Here is an 18,610-nt window from a genome sequence, read left to right on the forward strand (position 1 = left end):
GCAGTGTTACTACTGGGCTTATATCCCAAAGAGATCTTAAAGAAGGGAAAGGGACCTGTATGTGCAAGAATGTTTGTGGCAGCCCTCTTTGTAGTGGCCAGAAACTGGAAACTGAGTGGATGCCCATCAATTGGAGAATGGCTGAATAAATTGTGGTATATGAATATTATGGAATATTATTGTTCTGTAAGAAATGATCAACAGTATGATTTCAGAAAGGCCTGGAGAGACTTAAATCAACTGATGCGGAGTGAAATGAGCAGGACCAGGAGATCGTTGTATACTTCAACAACAGTACTATATGATGATCAATTCTGATGGATGTGGCCATTTTCAACAATGAGATGAACCAAATCAGTTCCAATAGAGCAGTAATGAACGGAACCAGCTACACCCAGCAAAAGAACTCTGGGAAATGACTATGAACTACTATATAGAATTCCCAATCCTTCTAATTTTGTCTGCCTGCATTTCTGATTTCCTTCACAGGCTAATTGTACACTATTTCAAAGTTCGATTCTTTTTGTACAGATATTGTATTTATATTTTAACATATTTAACATGTATTGGTCAACCTGCCATCTGGTGGGGGGGGGAGGAGGGGAAAAATTAGAACAAAAGATTTGGCAATTGTCAATGTTATAAAACTACCCATGCATATATCTGGTAAATAAAAACTATTATTATTAAAAAGAAAAGAAAAGAAAAGAAAGTTGTTTGTACAAAGGGGAATACCACAAAACAAGCCTGAGAAGATATAGACTGTAGAAGACCTTAATTAATAGGCTAAGGAGTTTGTATCATTTTATAAACAATGGGGAACTCCTGAAGATTCTGAGAAGGGAAGGATGTCATTAGAACTACACATTTGGAAGATTACTTTAGATGTGGAGTATAGGATAGAACTAGGCAGAAGAAGAACAGAAGAAAACTAATTAAATCAATTTTACTTTCTAGGTGAAATTCTTGACCTTTATTAGTATTTTCTTTGTGTTCTACAAAATAATACTTTGGTAATTTGACTGATATGGTACTAACTAAATTAATTTAGTTAGCACTGACATGCAGAATTTTTTTTTTCAGGAGGTAGAGGAAGAGAAAATAAATTCTTATTAATTGAAAAAAAGTGTTTATTAAAAAAAAATCTATTTCAATAGTTTAGGTGAAAGGTAACTAGAGTCTGAATGAGGGTATTAGCATTGTGAGCTGAAAGGAGAGCAGAAATTGGACAAGTAATGCTGAAGAATATAAATGATCTATAGTAGGGGCTGAGTCAGGAGAAGGAATCAGATATGCATGACTAACTAACATTCAGCTGCTAGTGCCATCAATAGAAATTGTTAAATGTATGGGGACAGGTTTGTTGGGAGAAGATGTAGAATGCCTAGGATGTAGAATTGGTAAGACATTTAAGTAGAGATGCTGCTGGTGATCTGAAATTTGAGGCTGAAGCTTGGTTAGATCTGGTGATATAGATTCAGGCTCAGAATAAAAGTGACAAAGGAAGCCATAGGACTGAATAAGTTTACCCAGAGTATATAGAGAGAATTAAAGAAGGCTGAAGATGCTCTTTGAAGAGCACAGAAACATGGATTTTTAGAGCTGAATAGGAGCATGGGTGAAGTGGTAACTTTCTTAAACTTCAGTCTGTACATGTGTGAAATGATGATGATGATGAAGATGATAAGGCATGGTGGAAATTTGTCAGGAGGATGGATTCAAGTTCTGGTTCTAGCATTTATTACCTGTGTGACTGAATGATCTCTCTGAATCTCAGATAATTCTTTAATACCATTTATAAAAAGTAGGTTTTCATTACTATTTCTTGCACAGGCTTTTCCCCTATGTCTCCTTATAACAAACTCCTTTAAAAAAAAAAAAAGAAAGAAACAAGAAAAAAAATCAGCAAAAGTGATCAAAACAATGAAAAAAATGTGATATATCAATATTCCACATCTATGGAACTACTAAGGAATATGTGAGGAGGGAGGTATCATTTTTTGTGTGTTTTTTTAATTTCTTATTTGTGGCCAGTTTTGATTGTGGTGTAATCGTTATATATTTATTTTTTCTCTTCTCTGAATTCTTTATTTTGCATCAGTTTATCTGTTTCTCCATGTATTTATTGCATATGTTGCTTCTTACAGCAAAGTAACATTCCATTTCATTCATATACCACAATTCTACTAGTCATCCCCCAATTAAAGGGCATCTACTTTGTTTCCAATTCTTTGCTGCCACAAAAAAAAAGAAAAAAAAAAAGAAGCTGTTGTAAATATTTAGATGTATGGAAGCTTTTTTTTTCTTTTCTTTTTTCTTTTGGTCAATATTCCCCAATGTTTGTGCCTAACAGTGGAATCCCCAATATTCTTTTTTTTTTTCCCCTCCTGAGGCTAGGGTTAAATGACTTGCCCAGGATCACACAGCTAGGAAGTGTTAAGTGTCTGAGACCAAATTTGAATTCAGGACCTCCTGAATTCAGGGCTGATGCTCTATCCACTGCACCACCTAGCTGCCCCCCAATATAATTTTTTTTTCCTGAGGCTGGGGTTAAGTGACTTGCCCAGGATCACACAGCTAGGAAATGTCCGAGATCACATTTGAATTCAGGACCTCCTGAATTCAGGGCTGGTGCTCTATCCACTGCTCCACCTAGCGGCCCCCCAAGATTCTTTTTTTTTTTTTTTTTTTTTTGAGGCTGGGGTTAAGTGACTTGCCCAGGGTCACACAACTAGGAAGTGTTAAGTGTCTGAGACCAGATTTGAACTCAGGTCCTCCTGAATTCAGGGCTGGTACTCTCTCCACTGCGCCACCTAGCTGCCCCCTGCCCCCTGCCCCCCAATATTCTTGATGTAATATCTGCCTGCCTAGCTCATAGGATTGTTGTGAAGAAGTACTTATTTGTGTAAGAACTGTAAATATGTTATGATAGAAAAGATGAAAGACAAGAACAGTTGGATGAGGCAGAAGAAAAGTCAATTCAAGAACAGAGTATATCAAAAGGACCGTGGTCAACCAGGTCAATTATGTCTCATGTTGAAGAGGGATTAAGGAAAATGAGGACTGGGAAAAGGTTATTGTCGGTTAGTTGATAATGAATGACCTTGGAGAGAGAGGTTCCGGTAGAGTGTATTTTTTCTGAAAGAGGAAAAGAAAATTATTTTGAGGAGACAATATAAAGAATGTAGGCATTCTTTTGTTTCTGAGGCTTTGGGAGACTTGAACATGATTGTTAAGTAAGGAAAAAGGCCAAAACAGAAGAGTCTAAAGTTGAATGAAAGAGGGCAAGGGATTGATAAAAATTCTGGAGGAGATGGATGGGATGGGGAAAGGATCAGGGACTCGGATTGACATTGGCAAGGAAAGATAAAGTAATATCCTATCAGGCAACCGGCTAACCACTACACTCAACAAAGAGAGAAAGACACTTTTTGCTATGCTTGGTCTTCTAAGAGTATATTAAGTTGTTTAATTTGCCCAATATAAGTGTCCAGAAATTTGAGGGAGGGGTCAGTGCCTACCAGTAGGCCCTAAGAGGTTGGTGCAATCAGTATAAAATGGTCAAATTGTGAAATCATGCTGGTTAAGTGGGAGTGTAATGTAGTAATGATATGTTGCATATTCCCGGAGCCTTTGGTCTAGGAACCTCAAAGTATTTTGCAAACGTTAATTATGCATCACAATACCTGTGAGGGGCAGGTGATTTTTTTTAAATCCCCATTTTATTGAGGGAAGGAGGGTTAGATCACGCTGTTATGACAACTGCTGCCCCATCTGGAACTGGACTCTGAAATCCAGCCCGGTTTCTCAGCACTCCCCTCCCCCACCCAGTCCTCCCAATGGTTCTTTAGAGAGGTGAGCACATGGCTGTGACTCAATCCAAGGTACTAATGGATGAGGGTCCAACTGGGCGGGTTTGAATGGGAGCTAGTGGGCTCTAAGTGGCCGTCAGCTCCAGAGTCACAGCCGGTAGCTCTCCTCGGGCTCCTTTTCGGGTGATCTTCCCGAGGTTAGTAAAGGCCGCCACTTGGAAATGCCTGTAATTGTTTGGAATGGGGGTGGCGCGCAGGCCGAGGGGGCTGAGCGAGGGAGCAGGACGCGGGGCACGCTTTGCGGCGGGCTGCACGCAGGTGGCGGGGACGGCTGTCGGGGCCCCCTGCTGAGCGCAAGCTTACTATAGTGGTTGTTTTTTTTTTTTTTTTTTTTTTTCTATTTTTCTCCACACGGGTGTGTTTAATTTTCCTACTTTGACGTTTTCGCGCCGCGCGCTTCCCGCGCTCTACGCTCTATCCCAGGCAGAGCCAGACACACCAACACATGCAAGCACGCACACCGAGCCCTCCGCGGGAGCCCAGCGCGGGGGCGGAGCAGAACTGGCGGGAGCGAGGGAGGGAGCGAGCCAAAGGCGCGAAAAAGCCGCGCAGGCGCGCCCGGCTCCCCGAGGCGGAGCGCGCGGGGGTGAAACTGACACTTTGGGCCAGTCTCTATGGGGCCGCTCGTGGCCGCACGTCACCGCGTTGCCGGCACGTCACGCCGGCTTGACGCTCCCAGTACAAAGTGTAAGTTTCAATTTTTTTTATCCCCCCCTGGGCCAACTCTCCCAATATTGTGGGGAGAAGTGGGAGCGAAGTCGAGGGGGAGGGGGGTCGGGGGAAAGAGAGTCCGGCCCCCGAGCTGCCGGAATCTACTCCCCTCCCCCGTGATCTCTCCCCTCCTTGGGTGCGCGGGGGCTGCAGCGGCGGGGCCGCGAGCTGCCCCGCTCCCCATCTCCACCTCCCCCCCACCTCCAACCTGCCTTCCCCCCCCCCGCGGCGCGGGCGCCAGGACCCGGGCGAGCCAGGTGTGGGGCACAGAGCCGGCCTCGCGGGCTGGGGGCGCGTGCGCAAGTCCATGCGGGGCCCTAGAGAAAGAGGGGGGCTTGCAGACTGGGATGGGGGTTGGGGTGCAAGGATGTAGCTGGGTTTGAAGCCACATGCGGGAGGAGGGGGGGTTCCCCCTGGAGCTCGGGAAGGATGGAGCTGGGGGATGGTGGAGGTCAGCTGGAGACTTGAGTGTTTCAGGGGTTAGTTGCAGAGTTTGTGCTGGCCTGGGATGGGGGGGGCGGTCGTGGAGCGGAGGTTGGCCGACACGGCCAGCCGCGGGGGATGGGGAACCCGTGCGGCCGGTCTGGTCCCCTGGGCGGGCCCCCCTCTGCCCTGCCCCCCGCCTCGCCTGTGTGTGGGCGCCGTGCACACGGCTTGGTGTCTCCTCGGGTCTCTTTTCCTGGTGCTGTGTGTGTGGTGTGTGTGTATGTGTGTGAGTGTTGCACATGTGCAGTGGGTAAACCTTGCCTTCCCCCCCTTTCCCATCCTTATTACCCCTCACCCCCCCACTCCACGCTGCTGCTCCTCTTCATTGTAGCCGCTGCAGTTGGTGGTGGGCTCTGGGGCTACGCTGCGCTCCTGGCCTGGCTTGGGGGGGAGGGCACGGAGGGAAGGAAGACGCCTTCAGGTGAACTGAGCCCCGGCTTGAGACTTGGGGTTCCAGGGAGGGGGAAGACGAGAAGGGGCCAGCATGGACGGAGGCTCTAGGGTGCTCACTCCTTTTCTGCCTTTGCAGATGGGGAAGGGACCCGGGATGGGATATAGGGGAGTGGGGGGATCCCCAGTTGGTGGAGGGGTGGTAGGCCGCTTTCCAGTCCCCCATCACCCCATCAGCATCGCTGTGCCTCCTTTGGGGAGCTGGATCCGATCGGGGAGGGTCAGGATGGCGCCTGTTGCCAGGGTGGTGCCCGAGTCTGGAGGGAAGGGTTGGGGAGGGGGGAGGCACAGGCCGGCGAGGCCGGGCAGGCAGGCAGGCAGGCGGGCGGCTGAGCTGCAGCTGCAGCTGCTGCTTGTGTCTGTCCACGGGGCCTGAGACGCGCCACCAGCTCCCTGAGCCCCAACGGCCTGGAGCTGCTCCGGCCTGCTCCAGCCAGTCCCCTGCGGGAGTCCTCGGGAAGGTAGGGGGCTGGGGCAGCCCCTCCACCAACCCGAGTGCTGAAAGACCATAGCAGGGTGGAGAGCTCACTGCTGAGTTCCGGGGCTGGGGGCGTGGGGGGAGGTGTGGGGGAGAGCTCTCCCTCCTCAGGCTGCAGTTCCCGAGGCCTAGTGACAGGTCAAGAAGATCTAGATCCCAGATGGACATGGGGCTTATGGAGTAGATCCTGGACTGAGTGCTGCTTTGTGGTCTGAGAGCAGTTACTTTAACCCTAGAGCTCCCTTGGAAACACACCTGTCAGAGTTATCAGCATGCTTTCAGGCCAGAGCTGGCAAGTGACTAGAGAGTAGGGGCAAAGTCCCCTCAATCCTCCTTTTCATCTTTGTTTTTTTTTTGGGGGGGGTAGGAGAAATTACATATCTATTTTATACATTTTTGTGCTGGCAGTAATAAGGATGGATTTGAATCCTTTCTGGATGTATTTGTATGGGATATAAGTTGGTATGTATGTACATGGCTAGTGGTTAGAGCCTTTACTTGTATCCATGATAGTCTCTTATGATAAGGTTTTATGTACATCATAGTCTTGTTCTGATCTCTGTGGAAGATGATTATGTTTATTGTCCTGTGTCAGTAGTTTGGACTGGGGTAAGCTTGAGGTATTGTTAGTAGGTTGAGGGAATTAAGAGGTTGCATATCTTGTTTGAATTATAAGACATTAACATTTGTTTATAGCATGTCCCTAGTTCCCTAAATTAATTTTAAAAGAAGTAGCCAAGTTGCTTTTGTAGATTCCTTTCAGAATTGAATACATATATGCATTCAGAAGGGGAGGTACCGGATATCCCAAAGTACATTTTGCTTTGGAAGGGAGTGCATTGACTTTGGAAATAGAAATGTATCAGTTTAGACTTAAGATACAATATTTTCCCAACCATTGTCTTTCACTGAATTTATATCGTCTTTTACCCTTTTATTTACTAGAAGATTATTGTTTCTTCTCTGGAGAGTGAACATCTAAAGAATTGATTTCAAGGATCTGGTAACATGGCAAAAGATGTAAGTATATTTGCTTAATATTAAATATAAATGTAGTGTTAATGCTTAGCTTTTTTTAGTCAAAGTAAAAATACTGTTGAACTTTATGTGATCTTGTTAATATATTTTAGGTTGATAATAAATTACACCAGCTTATGTTTTTAAGACTTTTAATACACGAGGAAAACATAATTTAGCTTAAAATGATCTTAGGAATTTTGACAACTGTTTAGGATTGTAAAGGATGTTTCTGAATTTTTTGTTTATTATTCTAATATGCCCTTAATGATAACTTTAAGTTGTGTTGAAATATTTTTACTTTATGACAAGACTTTTGGGTCTTTTTAAATCTTTTAATTGGAATTCTGTGCAGCAAGAGACAGGTAACTTTGATGATTGACAATTTGGGGGATTTATATCAAGTGTAAATTAAATATTGAACATTTTTGGAAAAACTGCTCAATTTGTTTGGAACAAAATTGATTAAATTGAGCAGTTTAATCAATAGAAATTGTGCTAGTAAGATGGCATTTTTAAGATTTGATACTCACCACAATAATTTGAGATTCTACTGATATCCCCATTTTATAGCAATGTAGATAAGCTCAGAGAGATAAACTTAGTCAGATAGTAGGATTGAATTTGGGATTGGAAGCCAAATCTCACTGCCTCTCAACTTCATCACTACCTGCTCTCCACAATTGTGATATTCTTGTTTTGTTACCTTATTTTCTCCTGAGGAGTGAATTTAGAGATAGAGCTGGTCGTTGAGCCAGGAGAACCTGGGTTTAAGTCTTGCTGTTGACATGCACAGGCTTGGTATGACTATGTTTCTAAGAAGATACCAAGCAGCATTGGTGAAGGGAGTTTCTCCACTTAGGAGTTCCCTTCATTGATGAGCTGGGCTCCATTTCGATACTTTTTTTTTTTAACCTTGCCTGCCTGAAAGGCATTGTGTTGACTGATTTATATTCATGAAATGAAGGATCACTAATAGCCTCTGACTCCATAGTGGGTACTTTGTTCTGTACCAGGCACATGAAGACATATTTTCAGTCTTAAATATGACTATTTCATTAATACCTTATTTCCTAGAGTCATCATCATAAATAATTTTGGTCCATGGTATTATTTTGTTAGAACACAGTCAAAAGATGGTTATCATATAGTGCATGTGGCCCTGCACTTTTAGAAGTATCATTGGAAAGTTTTCTTTCCCTCAACATAACAAATGTACAAATATTTAGAATAGTTATACTTTGTTGCTGAGTTAATTGTCCCAGGCATTTTTTTTTTTTTTGAGACAATTGGAGTTAAGTGACTTGCCCAGGGTCACACAGCTAGGACATGTTAAGTGTCTGAGACAAGATTTGAACTCAGGTGCTCCTGACTTCAGGGCTGGTGCTCTATCCACTGTATCACCTAGCTGCCCCTTGAATTTTGATTTATTAAAAGTACTTATTCCTTTTCTTATCCTTGCTATAGTCTCTCAAGGATGTCAATTGTAAATTAGACTAAATTAACAAATACATGTTGTAAGACATTGGGAATTTTGGGAGACAAAACAACCTTTGAATAAAAACAAGTTCCTTGCCTCTTTGGTTGAAGAAAAAAAGAACCCTATTTTTTATAATTCTTCATTTCTGTTTTTAAACTATGTTTAAACTTAAAATGTTAAAGTATCTCAGGTACAGATGAGGAATGTAAGTTTCAGCAGTGTCCAACTCTCTTATGTTTGAAGCACTGTGGTGTATTAGAAATAATAGATGTGGCTGTATCCAGTACTTACTTGTGTGATCTCAATTCATTTTTATATTTCTGGGCCTCAGCTTCTCTTGCTTGGAAAATGAATGTGCCAGAGTTACTGATTTCTTAAGTTTCTTTCAGTTCTAATTCCTCTGATCCGTGAACAACATAAAAATTTCCATCAAGAAATCCTAATCTATGTAATTCTTTTGAGAATGCAAATGTTCTAGTTTAAATCATAGCATTGGCCTTCTTTACCCATCTCTGTGCTTTAGCTTGAGAGAGAGAACAGTTTTTCTTTATAGTACATATTTTCCAGACATATCAAACTAAAAAAAAAGAAACAAAAAACTTTCTTCAGGCTGTACATGCAGCATAATTCAATTTCTTTAGTACAACATGAAAATAATGATTACTTATTTGGAACCACATTCTGCAATTTGCCACATTCCTTACTATCCTCTGGTTTAAATCTATTTCACTATCATAAAATGCTTTTTAAAAATTGAACTAGAGGAAGTCTGATGTTGCAACTTTTACTGGTGCGTTGATTTAAGAAACATTGAGCATCTGCTGTGGGGAAGGTACAGACATTGTAAGGGATAGAAAGATGAATTTGATAAGATCCCTATTCTCAAGGAGTGCTCATTTTAGTGAGGAAGATAATGTATACAAATTGCTATTGCTTTGTGTCATTATTAGCACCATAAAACTACATTAAGCCAAATAATGTTATAGAAGGCCTAGAGGAGTTAACACTGCCAAGACTTACATATAAGCTTGGATAATTGTTGACCATTTGATTCGAATTAATCATTTGATTTTGATTCACATTTGGTCTTTATAGTTCTCTCTCTGGATGTAGATGTCACTTTCCATTCCAATTATATTGGAATTACTTTTGTTGAAAAGAGTCAAGTCCATCATTGTTGATCTTCACATAATCTTGTTAGAGTATGCAATGTTTTCTTGGTTCTGCTCATTTCACTCAGGGGCAGTTCAGTCTCTCCAGGATTTTCTGAAATCAGTCTGCTTATCATTCTTATAGAACAATAAATCATACCATAACTTATTTAGTCATTCCCAACTGATGGGCATCCATTCAATTTCCATTTCCTTGCCACTACAAAAAGAACTACTACATGTTGCACATGTGAATACTTTTCCCTCATTTATGGATAATCATAGATTTAGACCTCAAAGGGACTTCAGAAGCCAACTAGTCTTCAAACCCTTCACTTTATGGATGAGGAAACTGAGGTAGGCACATGTGAAGTAACTTTCACAGGGTCACATGGTTAGTAAGTAATTTAAAAGCAGTATATAATCTTAATTCTCTGATTCCGAACTCAGTCCAATCTGTGTATTTTGAATTAACTGATTAATAGATTGTTTTATGTGTCGATTGTATGCCAAGGAATAGTGCTAGATACTGTAATTCAGAGACAAAAAATGGAGTAGAAGACTTGGTCTTAAATCACAATCATTGCTAAATTAAACATCTTTACGTAAACTATGCACCTAAATTATACATGTTTTAATTTCGTTGATATATGCTGTTCCTTGTGTAATCAGTGGTAGTTCATTATTCTTAAGGACTGAAATTACTTTAAAAAATTTTTTTAGATATTAAAAACCTGCTAAGGGTTAACTGTTGGAAAGTTTCTATAATAGTTTACCATGAAGAAAGATGTCCGTGATGGCTATGAGATTTTAAAAGTAAAAGCCCTGTCTTGCCCTCAGCAAATGGAGAAATGCTGTTGTAACTATCATTGGAAACTGGTTAAAGTATGATGGCCTTTATGATGGAGGAATCTATTTCCTTACCATTACTGATGGATTCTGAGTGTCAGGAAGATGTCATTCTTGTGCTTTTGAAATGGTGAATGCAAAAGATCTTAAATGAAGGGGGAAGAAAGTGTTCTCTTAGTGCTTCATATAGTATTTGTGTTTTTGCCAAGAAACAGTGAAAAGGTAGTGATTTGAAGTGAAAGCAGTAGTTCTTTCCTTTTCTCAGCCTGATGGTTTGTGATGTTTCTGACTAGGAGGTAAGGAAGTTAGGCAATTGTGATGATAGTCTGTGTAAGGTGCTATTATGTTCTGTATTACTGCCTCATAGTTGTGAAAGCTGTTCCTGTGAGGACAGCTTTGTATACTGTGTGACAAAAAAAACCTACAAAAGGTATTTATGGCATTATTTGAGAGCTGAATGACAGTACAGTAAATATAGCATCATTGCTGAAATTTTGGATTATAATATGATGAGACCAAATCTATACAAATAGAAGATTAGTGAACATATTTTTAAAAATGTGTATGTGTGGATATACATATTGCATAATAGTTTCAGTCAAATTTGACTAGTGACCCCATTTGGGATTTTCTTGGAATAGTTTGCCATTTCCATCTCCAGATCATTTTATAGATGAGGAAACTGAGGCAAATGGGGTTAAATGACTTGCATAGGATCACACAACTAATAAGTGAGCCCACATTTGAATTCAGGAAGAAGAGTCTTTCTGACTCCAGACATAGCACTAAAATCACTAGCTGCCTTATATGTATGTATGTAGAATATTAAATATTATTTTACTAACCTCAGTAATTAGATGTGTTGCTGAAGAAATAAGCAATAATTTTGCTACCTTCTTTCAGTCTCTAAGTGGCTTTAAACATAAGATTAAGAGTATTGTATCTCTAGTCCTTTTAGGTTTAAATATTGAAGAAATCTTTTTGCTTAGTAAGTTTACCGATTAATAATTAGTAAGTTTTGGTTTGTAAGTTTACCGATTAATAAAACTTAATTTGTTTTGGTAATAAAAATAGCTAACATTTATATAGTGCTTTTACAAAGCACTTTACATCTGTTATTTGACTTCATGATAAACTGATTCTGAATTAACTTTGAATGTGTTTGAAGCCACCAATGAAATTTGAAACCTGAAGGTTTCTCACAACATTAAAAAGCTGAGAATTAGTGATCATTGAAAACGTGAGGTATATGTTTACAGTACTGCTTACCCTAAACTATTCATTGTTGGTATTTGTTTTCATTTATATTTTTTTGTCTTTTGATACTTTAAAGCTTGTTTGAAATTACATTTTTTTTTTCACTTATTATGAAGCAATTGATTGATATATAATGAAGGAGAATTATTTTTTCTTCAGAGGGCAGAATTAGGAAGCAGTTTTTGATTCGGTGTGAGGAAAAAATTTCTAAATATTAGAGCTGCCCAGACTGGATTTCCTTACAAAGCAGTAGGGAGATTTCTATTACTGAAAGTCAAAGAGAGACTGAATGCTTTCTTATTAGGAATATCATAGAACACATTCTGTCATTTGTTGGGAGGTTGTACTAAATGACCTGTAAGATTTATTTCAACTCATAAAGTTCTAATTTTGGTAATGGCTTTAAAATGTTACTAATTCTTGAAATTCCTTGTGATCCCAAATTTGCTTTGGGAAATTTGTATAAATGTGTTTATTCATTTATTTATTTGTTGTGGCTTTTAAATGTGAGATGCTGCTAATGTAAAATACAGCTTTCATACTTGAATAAATTGATGAATTAAATGGGGTGAAAATAATTTGTCTTCTCATTACCCTCATAGACAGAGAACAATAAAATTTTTAGTTTGTTGTAGTTTTAGTTTTTTGAGCTTCAAAATTATATTTTTGCTAACCATCATTTTAATTAAATTTTAAAAATTTTATTTGGAAAAACTGTTAAATTATCTGCTACTATACTTTTGATTTCTTAACTAAAAATATTCTGTATTCTGAAAATCTAATGATGAGGTCTCTGTACTCTGGAAATCTGGTTAGGTCTCCTTTGGAATAATGGGTTTAATATTTAAGGCACTTTGTTTTCAGAAGAATATTGAAAAACTAGAGAGTGACCAGGATGATGATGAGTGGAGAGAATAGAGAAGAAACCTTAGACAAGATAATTATCTGCAGGTATTTGAGGACGTGTTAAATTTGTCCATCTTGGTCCTAGAGAACATGGAAGATATATATAGGTAGAAAGGCAGATTGAGGCATGATGAAAGAAAAAGATTTCTACCAAGTATTATTGTCTGAAAGCATAATGGCTTGCTCTTGTCTATAGATTCCCTCTTACCATAGCCTGTTAATTGAAGGATAATTGAAGAAGAACTTCTTGTACAAGACAGCTACTGTCAGACATTCTTTCAAACATTCATTCTGGGACTCTGGATTTTATAGCTTTGAATTAGGTTCATGCCCAACATTTTCCAATACCTCAAAACTTTTGACAGTTATATTTTGATCTTTGAAGTTTTAAACTTTCATTGTGTATTATTCTAGTTTTCTATTTAAAAATTTTGCAAATTTAATTCCCTTCCCATGGATCAAAAATAAATAAATAAATAAATGGTCAACAGAAAAAAAGCACCATATGGTGGAGAAATTCTGCAAGAAGTTAGCACAAATCTGTTGCATCCCAAACTGGATCTCTGAGACACTTCTTTTAGTTTCAAAGAACTCTACACTATCAGCAAAACTATACTAGTGGGAGATCTCAACCTTACTCTCTCAGAACTAGATAAGTCGAACCACAAAATAAATAAGAAATTAAGGAGGTAAACAATGTTAGAAAACTTAGGGTATGATAGATCTTTGGAGACAGAAAGGAATTTACTTTTTTCCTCGGTGGTTCATGGAACCTATATAAAAATTGACCGCATATTAGGGCATAAAAACCTCAAAATCAAATGCAGAACTCTACATTATCATGATATTTGGAGAGCATTCATGGGGTCCACCATCATGGTATTATGTGGAAAAATTATGGAGTCACTTTTCCAATCCAGCTGAGTAATGAAACTTCTTTTCTGCCTAACCAAGACACGGTTTCGTTATGATTTTATTTAGAATGTTAAGGATAGAAGTGAACTCAATAAATCTTAGGGAAAGGTTTTAAAAGGTATAGAATAGTTTGTCAGTAATATTGGAAATTCTAAAATTGGAAAAGGGAATTTTCTCCTTTCCCTGTCCTTTTCCATGTCTCATATAACCAGAGTTCAGAAGACTGAGAATCATTCAGATAGGAGATAAGCCTAAATCTTTTTCCAATTTGTACAGTGAAGATAAAGATAAAAAAGGATATAGTCTCTGCTTCTAAAGGACTTGCATCTTGCTGGGATATATATATATGTATGTATATATATACTGAGAGAGAGAGAGAGAGAGAGAAATTTCATGAAAGACAGAGCACTGACAAGTGAGGTGAATAAAGAAAGCCATTCCATCCAAAGTAGGACCTGAGCTGATCCTTGAAGGAAGCCAGGAATTCTAAGGGACACAGGTGAAGAGGGGTGGAGGCATGGAAACCGGAGATGGCATGTTGAGTTTGAGGAATAGACCAGTCTAATTAAAACAAAGAATGTAGAAAGAAAAGTAATATGAAATAAATTAGGATTGTGAGATGGAAGCCAGGTTGCAGAATGCTTTAAATTTAGTCTGAGGAGTTTGCACTATGTCCAAGGAGCCACTCAAATTATTTGAGTAGAGAAATGATAATGGTCCTATCTGTGATTTAAAAATATTAATTTGGTAGCTATTTGGATTTTAAAGAGGAGAGGCTGGATACTGGAAGAGCAGTTAGGAGGTCCTTATAATATTGGGTAAGAGAGGATGGGGGTTTCTGATCTGGGAGTGGCTGCATGCACAGGGAGGCTTGAGTGGTTGGCTGGGCAAGACTTGGCCAGGAAGTAAGATGAGTTAATAGGTTGACAGTAAGTAGAAGGAAGTAGTGACCTCCGTAGAAACAGGACAAGAAGTGGGAATGTAAGAAAATGAGTTATATTTTGGAAAGGCTGAGTGATAGATATTAACAGGACTTCTATGTCAAGATAATCTATTAGGCAGTTGGTACTGCAGCCTTTAATTTCAAGAAACAGATGAGCCAGTGCTGACTATGTTGCTTGGGAGTCAGCTACATGATAAATAATTCCCCGAACTTTGGAGAATTGAAGAATTCACCCAGACAGGGGTCAGGGAATAAGAACAGAAGAAAACTTTAATAGAAACTTGGGAGTTACTTATATTTAATGGGTGGGAGTAGCCAGACATCTAGGAAAAACCAAAAGAGAGCTGTTACAGAAACCAAAGGAAAAGAAAAAATTAAGATAGATAAACATTTATTAAGCACCTGGTAGATGCAAGGCACCTTAAAGTGCCAGAGATACAAATAAGAAAAGAGAGTCCCTGCCCTCAAGGAGCCTATAGCTAAAAAGGAGTGCCAAGGTTACCTGACACAAAGGCATGATTAAGATGATGATGATGACATTGAAACTAAGTATCTGGTGGCAACTGAAGAGAGATGGCTGGGATTTTGAGCCTTCTGCAAATAAAGGCTGTGGAGGAGTTTTTTGCTCTGCCCTCTGCCTTGCAATTTTTTAGGCAGAAGCAAATTAAGGTATTAATGAGGTATGAGTGGCAAATCTAAATTAAACTTTAAGATGGAGTTTCCTGGTTAAGTGGTTGAGTATAGTAAAATTTGGCTAGGCAAACTTCATAAGGATAAAATCTATTGTTGTAGGGTATGATTGATAATGCATATCATGAAGTAGGAACAGTTGGAAAGCATTGGCATTCTGAGAAAGAATCATGTCCAGTCAAATTCAGTGTGCCATGTGAGGGGAATACATGATTGTATGTAATCCATTGACAGAGTTTTTTTTAAAAATGATCCTTTTTGTGTGCTTTAGAGGAAATTATGTGAACATAAGCTCAATGTAAAATGTTAGCATCCTGGACAATTCTTTGGCAGGTTTGTTCACTCATTGGTAATGGTAGCTTTTCCTTGACAACTGTGGAATTCTGAAGAGAAAGCAAACGAGGCTAAATCAGCCAAAAAGTTGCGTCAATCACTTTTGAACAAAGATAGTCAATATTATGAGACTTTTTCGTGAGTGTAGAAAAGTTTTTGACCTTCTAAGCTGGAAATTTATGTCCACAGGAGAGGAGGGATCCCCTTCTATTTTTGATAATCTTTACCATACTCTGCAAATCTATAAATGAGGAGAGGGGTGAAATAGATCTAAATTTTTTCTCTCAAAGCTGTTAAAAGACTCCCAAACTTAGTTTCTAGTGTGCATATATTAAAAGGAAGAATAAGCAAAGCTTGCAAGGCAAAACTCATAGTCTCAGCACAATTGCCAATGTTTTAGTGGTACCATGAGATGTTGAAATCAGTAAGTAAAGGAGCTACTGAAGTGAAATTCTCAGCTACTAGTGGGATTATCACTGATACAGAGATACAATGATGAGGAATGAAAACAGGTTTAGTTTAAAAAAATAAAGTAGGAAAGGTAATGATATTTTCAAGTTGAGAGACTGAATGGTCAATCCCTAAAAGTTGGAAACACATCAAACTTTGTCAAGTCCTTCCCCAAAGACTTCATTCTGTTTATCTACTGTTTTTTTTTTGGGGGGGTGGCTCCTTTTCTTTTCCTTTCTTCAGCTGGTATGGCAGATATTTTTTCCCCCTTTCCTGGGTGATCAGATTTCTTTCTGAGAAATTTAATCATCTTCTAGGTTCTTACTGTCTTTTTCCTTTCTATTTTTTTTTATTGTAAATTGTCAACTTCTGTTTTCTAGAATGGCCTGGTTACCCTGATCTGTTTTGCAAAAATGGGATTTTTCTGTATAATCAACTCTTACTAGACACAACCTAAATTTAATCCAGACTAATCTTGACAAGTCTTGTCATGTTAACTCCATTATTCAAAAAGCTTTAGTCCTATCACATTGTCTTTTTTTGTAAATTCCTTTGGCATTGAAAGCCCTCCATGATCTGACACTCTTCCACCTTTATAGTCGTATTTTGTACTAGCCTCCTTCACATGTTTTATATTCCTCTAAACCAGAAGTCCAGCTGTTTCCTGATCTCGTCTTGACCTCTGTATATTTTTGTATGCCACTCCCCATGGCTGGAAGGGATTCTTTCATTTTTTAGCTGGTTGAAATCCCTTCTTTTCTGCCAGGCTCAGCTCAGGTGTCTCTTTCTTCATTAAACCTCCTGAGCTCCAAGTTAGGTAATTACTTTCTCCTCAGGTTCTCTGCTCTTGATTTAACCTCTCCATAATACTTTCTGGAATCAGAAGGACTGATTAGATTCCATCTCTGGTGATTATTGCTTATATGACCTTGACTACATCCTTTAGTCCTTGTAAACCTCAGTTTTCTCATTTGTCAAGTGAAAGTTTAGACTAGTGAAAGAGCTCTAGATTTTTGATCCAATAGTCCTTTTTATTCATCTCATTGTAACTTAAAAAAATTTTTTTTTCTCTAATTTTTCCCTCTTCTACTCCCCACATAAGAAATTATATTTTCATCTTTTCACCTTTAGTACTTACCTAGCATGGCATGTTGTATACACTTGATGCTTAACAAATGATTGTTGAAAATTGGCTTCTTTTGTCTTTAGCATAGTACTGGTCCTCTCTGTCTACCATCCTTGTATATGCAGGGAGGGGAATATAAACATTAAATTTGTATTAATAGCTAGTATTTACATAGTGCCTACTATGTGCCTGGCTAAGCACTTTACAAATATATTCTTGATTCATCCTGGTAGGTACGTGTTATTGTTATATCTCTATTTTACAACAGAGGGAATTAAGTCAAGCTAAAGGTTGTCACTTGCAAAGAATCACACAACTAATAAAAGACTCATTTTGTATTTACATAGTCTAGCAAAACAAACTCCCACATTAGCTATGTGTGAAAATGTATGTCTCTTTGTGCATTTAAGTTCACCACTCTTCTTTTAGAAGGTCAGTGCCATCTTTCCTTTTCATTCTTTATGGTTTATCAGATAAAAGGCTTTCAGAGTTGTTTTTGGCTATGATATTGTTATTATATGAATTGTTCCTCTGATTCTATTCACTTTGCTCTGTATCATCGATTCATCAGGGTCTTCCCAGCTTCCTCTGAAAATGCCTATTTATTATATCTTTTGGCCCAATAACATTTTACTATATTCATATGCTATAATTTGTTTAGCCATTTTCTAATAAAATAATTTATTTTTTCCTTTTTCTTTGATTTCTATGGGGAGTATAAACATAATAATAGTAGTAGTAGTATAACTGGGTTCAAAGAATATGCATACTTTGGTAACTTTCTGAGCACTATCCCAAATTGCTTTTGAGAAGAGGTAGATCATTTTGGTGTATAATTGGAGATGCTGTTTTATACTCAATTTCTGTCAGTCTTCTGACCAGTTTTCTCAGTGGTTTTTGTCAGATAGTAATCCTTCTCCCAATAAATGAGGGCTTTGCAGTTATCAAACACTATAGTGCTAGTTGTATGATTATGTATGTTGCATACCTTATCTGTCTAAAGGACCAACTTTTTAAATCTACTATTAGAAGTTGATCCTATAATTGCTTGTAAATTCAATTCTCATATTAAAGTAATGAAAAACTTATATCCCTCTATATCACATAAGGATTTCCTGAGGTTCTCATAAAGAAGGTTTGAAAAATGATAAATTTGTCTTGTTGGTGGAAAAAAAAAATTATTGAATTTGGAGCCAGGGATTGTATTTGACATAATATCCTTCACTTTCTTTCTGTAAAATAAATTGTTTGGATTAGAAGATTTCTGTTATTTTCTGGCTCCAGCTGTGATTCTGTAAGTCTAAAATAAATGATTCCACTTTGCTATGTAAGAAGTAATCCATGTGATAAAGATGTTTTAATTATTGAAGAAGGTGGTAATCTCTTCTTAAAGGCATCAATGCACCTTAGCATCCAGGAAAAAATCACGACACCATTTTGCTCCAAGTTACTCCAAGTTCCTATAAAAAATTCCTATAGGCTCCCCTCTCAGGAAA

General features: G+C 38.7%; 1 protein-coding gene across 4 annotated transcripts in view; it reads left to right on the top strand.

Moving 5' to 3' along the window:
- The first annotated feature begins 4,302 nt into the window (after positions 1–4,302).
- The window catches only part of TFDP1 (transcription factor Dp-1), a 132,357-nt gene continuing 118,049 nt past the window's right edge, over positions 4,303–18,610 (top strand). For 2 of the 4 annotated variants that reach the window (XM_074299589.1, XM_074299591.1), the window contains exons 1-2: positions 4,303–4,559; positions 6,943–7,017. In XM_074299589.1, coding sequence (XP_074155690.1) covers positions 7,006–7,017 — 12 coding nt within the window. In that variant the 5' untranslated portion in view covers positions 4,303–4,559; positions 6,943–7,005. Of the gene's footprint in view, positions 4,560–6,017; positions 6,290–6,942; positions 7,018–18,610 lie in introns of those variants that run through there. The other 2 variants (XM_074299590.1, XM_074299592.1) reach the window with 1 other exon arrangement.

The sequence above is a fragment of the Sminthopsis crassicaudata genome, chromosome 3, assembly GCF_048593235.1.
Source record: "Sminthopsis crassicaudata isolate SCR6 chromosome 3, ASM4859323v1, whole genome shotgun sequence".
In the NCBI taxonomy this organism is placed as follows: domain Eukaryota; kingdom Metazoa; phylum Chordata; class Mammalia; order Dasyuromorphia; family Dasyuridae; genus Sminthopsis; species Sminthopsis crassicaudata.